The sequence below is a fragment of the Mustela nigripes genome, chromosome 2, assembly GCF_022355385.1.
Source record: "Mustela nigripes isolate SB6536 chromosome 2, MUSNIG.SB6536, whole genome shotgun sequence".
In the NCBI taxonomy this organism is placed as follows: domain Eukaryota; kingdom Metazoa; phylum Chordata; class Mammalia; order Carnivora; family Mustelidae; genus Mustela; species Mustela nigripes.
The window spans coordinates 94,980,818-94,987,515 of record NC_081558.1 but is presented as its reverse complement, the minus strand read 5'-3'; the positions used below and the strand labels follow the sequence as shown (position 1 = coordinate 94,987,515).

Below are 6,698 nucleotides of genomic sequence, written 5' to 3'. Positions count from 1 at the left end.
CAGTTCCAGACTCCTGTTTTCACATACCTCAGTGTATACTTCTTGTTTTGTTTCTTTTTTTAAGATTTTATTTATTTGACAGAGAGAGAGAGAATGAGTGGATAGAGTGACAGGGAGAGAGGGAAAAACAGGCCCCCGGCTAAGCAGGGATCCCAACATGGGGCTTTATCCCAGGACCCTGGGATCATGACCCGAGCCAAAGGCAGATTCCTAACCAACTGAGCCACCTAGGTGCCCCGTTACACATTTCTAAAGCCAACTTTATTTAGTGTCCCCCAGCTCATTCTCTTAACTCCTTTAACTCCTTTTCCTCTTATATTTGGTAAAGCAGCTGGAGTCACCACTCTCCCTTACTTACCATATTTATTCAGTTGATCACATACTGTTGATCCTACCTCATTGAAATCCTTTACTATCCATTCTCTCCTCTTTGTCTTCCGTACCATTTCGTAGCTCAAGCATTCATTGTCTCTCCCTGAATTACAGCAACAGCCTCTCTCCAGTGATCTCCTTGCCTCTGTTTTCACATCTTACCTTACACCCAAACTTCTCTCTTACCTGAAAACAAAATAGTCTTTCTGTGATTTACATTCTGTTCCTGTTGGGCGCCTGGGTGGCTCAGTTTTTAGGCGCCTGCCTTCGCCTCAGGTCATGATATCAGGGTCCTGGGATCAAGGCCCACATCGGGCTCTCTCCTTGGCAGGAAGCCTGCTTCTCCCTCTGCCCCTCCCCCCTGCTTGTGTATGCCCCCCCCCCCCCCGTCTCTCTCCGTCAAATAAATAAAATCTTTAAAAAAAAAAAAAAAAAGTTCCAGGGCGCCTGTGTGGCTCAGTGGGTTAAGCCACTGCCTTCTACTCAGGTCATGATCTCAGGGTCCTGGGATCAAGTCCCACATCGGGCTTTCTGCTCAGCAGGGGACCTGCTTCCCTTCCTCTCTCTCTGCCTGCCTCTCTGCCTACTTGTGATTTCTCTCTGTCAAATAAATAAATAAAATCTTAAAAAAAAAAAATTCCATTCCTGTTTAGTAGTGTCAGTAGGCACTGACTTTGCTGTTCACCTCTCCAACCCAAGCACCAGTGTGGCCCCCTGATGTGCCTCTAGCTGTGCCATAGTAGTTTCAGTTCTTAAGGCATGCCAGGGGAGTTTGTCTTTGCCTAGGCAATAGGCACCGCTTTCCTTTCTTCCTGTTGAACTTCTTTTAAGATAATGACTGGTATGATAGTGGTGGAACTTTTTTTAACCTCTTGATAAACTAAAATTACCATTCACTATGTGTTTATTAACGTGCTCAGTCTTCCTGAGGTATATCAAGAAGAAAAGGAAAACTTCGAAATCTGGATTTTGTGCTCTTTTTAGTTCCCATATAATTTTACTAACACTAAATGCCATTTGTTGAGCATTTCATGATAGGGCCATTTTTTCATTGCTTAGGAGAAAATAATTATGGTTCTTATAGGCAATTGCAGTTTTCTTTATAGAATAATTATTCATCTGTATATATAAAAAGAATAATTGTTATTTCTGTTTTTGTCTTGGGTATTAAAAATTCTACTACTATGATAAGTGTCTCACCGTTTATTTTGAGTATAGAGTAAGGGAAAATACAAAGATTTCCTAATCGTGCAGTTGTATAAATCCTTCTTTATAATTATTGTTACATTCTTCACAGAGTAAAAATGAATCCCCAGACTTTTTGCCTTATTTTGGGGAACACAGGGAAATAGCATTTAAGGTAGGGTAGAGGCATGGACTTAAAAGTTGCTTAAGGCTATGGCTGCTCAATCTTGACATTTTCTATTTATTGATTTATTTATTAAAGATTTTTTTTTAAAGATTTTATTTATTTGATCAGCAGACTACAAGTAGTTAGAGAGGCAGGCAGAAGCAGGGCGTGGGGAGCAGGCTCCCTGCTGAGCAGAGAGCCCAATGCGGGGCTCGATCCCAGGACCCTGAGATCATGACCTGAGCTGAAGGCAGAGCCTTCACCCACTGAGCCACTGAGGCACCCTTTAAGATTTTGACACTGTTTAAAAACAGATAATCTTGGATGGGTTTTTAAAAAAGAAAAGATTTTATTTATTACAGAGTGAGAGAGAGAGTGAGAGTTTATGCGTGTGCACATGTGAATTGGGGGGAGGGGCAGAGGGAGAGAGAGAATCTCAAGCAGACTCCACACTGAGTGTGAAGCCCAGTGCAGAGCTGGATCCCACGACCCTGAGATCATGGCCTGAGCTGAAATCAAGAGTGAGACACTCAACTGACTGAGCCACCCCGGCCCCGTCAGTTGTTGTTTTTAAACTGATTTCCATTTTCACTCACGTTTGCATTAAATTTAATGAATTTTGAATTGATTGTGAGCATTTGTTGTTATGCCTGTATTTAGGATCTTAAATTTAAGTTCATCTAGCTGATTTGTGTTGTACTTTCTAGAATAGTAATTTTAAAATATTTTAAAGATAACATTATAAAATACAATCTATGATTACTTAAGAGAATGATAAATCACCAATATTCTTGCTATCCTACCATAATTAGTTTTATTTGTATTAATTTCTTTGCACCATCAAAATGTGAATATGCTTTTAGTGAGTATGATTGAATTATTTTATTTTTCATTTAAGAGTACGTTGTAGGAAAAAAAAAGTACATTATAGGGATGCCTGGCTGACTCAGTTGAGAGAGCATGGGACTCTTAATCTCAAGGTTGTGAGTTCAAGCCCTACATTGGGCATAGAGCCTACTTAAAAAAAAAAAAATCAATATATTTTTAAAAATTTAAAAATAGATTATATTATAAATCACTTTCCTCTTGTATTACAGTATAGGCTTGATTATGGATTGAAAGTAGGAAACATGAGTAGACAGACACTGGCACCATTCTCATTATGATTAGTTGGGTTCCAAAGAAGGTTTTTGTTTGAGCTTGACATAGGTGAGAAATGCTTAGGTTTTATAGCCTGCTGGGGAGGGGATTTTTCCAATTCAGAGAAACAAAGGAGCAAGGTCTAAGTACTTGGGAAATTGGAACAAGATGGAAGTAGAGGTTTTGAGTAGAAGGAATAATCCCTTTTCTGTGAATTTGAGGGCAATCAGGTGTGTATTCAGATGAAAATTCTTGGTGGCCTGAAAATTTACTGGAGGTGCTTTTAGCAATTCTTTGTACTCCCTATTACTTTAATCTTTATTGTGTAGAAATAACCCATGTGTATTTGGAATAACTGATTTTCTTTAGCTTAAAAAAATTTTTTTTAAAGCTTTTATTTATTTATTTGACAGACAGAGATCACGAGTAGGCAGAGGGGCAGGCAGAGAAAGAGAAAGAGGCAGGCTCCTTGCTCAGCAGAGAGCCTGATGCGGGGCTCGATCCCAGGACCCTGAGATCACGACCTGAGCCAAAGGCAGAGGCTTTAACTCACTGAGCCATGCAGGAGCCCTTAGCTTAAAATTTTTTAATGGAAAAACTCAAACATACACAAAAGTAGAGAGAATAGTGTAATCAATTTCTGTGAACCCATCACCATGCTTCAGTAGTTAGCTTTTACATTTTTGCTTTTTAATGATTTTAGCATATCTAACCCTTTTATCTGTGTTTATTTTTATTTAGGATTTTATTTATTTAGAGAGAGAGAGAGTTTGTGTGTGTGAGCAGGGGGAGGTGCACTGGTAGAAGGAGAGAGACCCCACACTGAGCACAGGTCCTGGTCTCCGGGGTTGTGAGATCGGCCGCACATCTGGCTCTGAGTCATCTGGGCACTCCAATCTGTGTTTATGTTGTCGGAGATAGATAAATGAATACTGTTCATTAAAGTAAACCGTTCTTTCCCTGTTACATTACGAACTGACTATATGAACTATGAACATTATGAACTAACCTGTAGTTTTATTTATGTAATTAAAACAATTTTAAACGCTTTTAAACTCAATTCTAATATAACTATTTATAACTTTAAAATTGATGGTATTACTTAAAATTTCTTATCTCTATTGGAATGTTTCTGTCTCAAAAAAAATGTTTCTGTCTCTGATAGAATGGGTATTCTTGATATTACCTTTTTCAAAATGAGGATAGTAACTCTTCTAATAAGTTAGTTTTTATTGATAAGCCCATTTTAAACTAAAAATGAACCTATATATTCACATGTATTAATTTATTCAGTAACTAGTAAATTGAGTACTACTGTGTGCTAAGATCACATTTGAATAAATCAATGTAAAAACATTTGACCATAAAGTCAGTCTGTGTTTCGTATTGTTTTGCTACTTTCACCACCTACTTTTTAATTTATTAGTCAACCAGTTTTATTGATGTGTAGTTGACACACAATGTTACATTAATTTCAGGTGTACAGCATAGTGATTGTACCACTCTGTGCATTGTGCTGTGCTCATCACAAGTGGAACTACGATATGTCACCGTACAACACTGTTACAGTACCATTGATTATATTCCCTATCCTCAACCTTTCATCCCTGTAACTTATTCATTTTATAACTTGAAGCCTGTACCTCCTATTCCACTTTACCCATTTGCCCATCCCCTTCATCTACCCCTCTAGCGACCGTAAGTTTCTTCTCTGTATTTATGGGTCTTTCCTGCTTTCTTTGTTCATTTGATTTTAGATTTCACATATAAGTGAAATCATGCAGAAGTTGTCTTTCGTTCTGACTTATTTCACTTAGCATAATACCCTCTAATGTTGCAAATGGCAAGATCTCATCCTTTGGTATGGCTGAGTAATATTCCATTACACACACACACACACACCACATCTTTTTTTTTTTTTTTTTTTTAATTTATTTGTCAGAGAGCGAGAGCGCGTGAACACAGGCAGACAGAATGGCAGGCAGAGGCAGAGGGAGAAGCAGACTCCCCGCTGAGCAAGGAGCCAGATGTGAGACTCGATCCCAGGACGCTGGGATCATGACCTGAGCTGAAGGCAGCTGCTTAACCAACTGAGCCACCCAGGCGTCCCCCACATCTTTTTTTTATCCATTCATCTATGGATGGACACTTGGGTTGCTTACATACCTTGTCTATTATAAATAATGCTGCAATAAACATAGGGATGTATACATCTTTCAAACTAGTTTTTTTGTTTTCTTTGGGTAAATACTCAATAGTGGAACTACTGGGTCATATGGCATTCCTATTATTACTTTTTCAAGAAAACTTCTTACTGTTTTCCATAGTGGCTGCACTAATTTACATTCCCACTAACAGTGCACAAGGATTCCCTTTCTCCAGATCCTCATCAGCATTTGTTATATCTTGTTTTGACTGAAGCCATTGTGACAGGTATAAGGTGATGTTTCATGGTGGTTTTGATGTCATTTTCCTGATGATTAGTGATGTTGAACATCTTTTCATATGTTTCTCGGCCATCTGAATGTCTTCTTTGGAAAAATGTCTGTTCAGGTCCTCTGCCCATTTTTAAATTGGATTCTTTGATTTTGGGGAGGTGTTGAGTTATGTAAGTTCTTTATATATTTTGGATATTAATCCCTTATTAGATACATCATTTGCAAATATCTTTTCCCTTTCAGTGGACTGCCTTTTTGTTAGGTTGAGGGTTTTCTTTATTGTGAAAAAGCTTTTTATTTGGTTTAGTCCCAATAGTGTATTTTCGCTTTTGCTTCTGCTGCTGGAAGGAACATATCTAGGAAAATGTTGCTAAGGCCAGTATCCACAAAATTGTAGCCTATGTGGAAGTAATTTGAGTGCTGTGATTTCAGATCTCACATTTAGGTCTTTAATCCATTTTGAGTTTATTTTTGTATATGGCATAAGAAGGTGGTCCAGTTTCATTCTTTTCTACGTAGCTATTCAGTTTTTCCAGCACCATTTATTGAAGAGACTATCTTTTCCTTGTTGTATATTCTTGCCTCCTTTGTTGTGGATTAATTGACCAGGTAAGTGTGGATTTATCTCTGGGCTCTCTATTCTGTTCCATTGATTGATGTCTTTGTTTTTGTGCCAGTACCATATTGTTTTGATTACTTTAGCTTTATAGAAGAATATCTTGAAATCTGGGATTGTGTTCTTTCTCAAGGTTGCTTTGGCTATTTGTGATTCCATATAAACATAAGGATTATTTGTTCTACTTCTGTACTACTCAGTTTTAAATTTAGAGATAATTGGGTTATGTCATAAAAAACTATATGAATGACTGAGTAAAATTTTCTGGGACATTTTGCGTATGTCCTGCATTACTCTGGACCTGTGTCTTCAGGAAAAAATGAAACACAATGATGTGTAGAATAATTGTAAATATGGATAGAATATCTTTAAGAAGGTGGGTCTTAGAATGTCCAGTTCGTACATTATTAAGAAGTAGAAAGAGATTTCAGAGACATTTTATCTATCACTTACTTTCCAGTTATACAAAGAATAAGACAAGACACCCCAAGTAAATGCAGTCGTTCGAGGTGAACATATGATAGTAGTTTTCATACTTACGGTCTTAGTTTCTGTAGATCTGTTTATACCATTGAGACATACTGCATTTTTTAGTTGGTTTACTAAGTGAAAACAGGTTAAAATAACAGTTTAGTGAATTACATACTGATACTTACAGCCTGATGTTTCTGTGGACGAGAGTTGGTGTGCTACTTCTCCTAATAGATGTTTGTTTTTCAGAGTTGAGGTGTTTCAGTGGTGCAGTACTCCTAATTCTGTGTTTTTGTCTCCCTTATTACAG

At 37.7% G+C, this 6,698-nt stretch overlaps 1 protein-coding gene across 1 annotated transcript in view; it reads right to left on the bottom strand.

Annotated features, from left to right (window-relative positions):
• Window positions 1-446, bottom strand: part of LOC132010496 (phosphatidylinositol 4,5-bisphosphate 3-kinase catalytic subunit beta isoform-like) — a 60,341-nt gene extending 59,895 nt beyond the window's left edge. Inside the window, exon 1 of the mRNA XM_059388330.1 lies at window positions 396-446. Within this exon, the coding sequence (XP_059244313.1) occupies window positions 396-446 (51 nt within the window). The remainder of the gene's footprint in view (window positions 1-395) is intronic.
• Window positions 447-6,698: the final 6,252 nt, after the last annotated feature.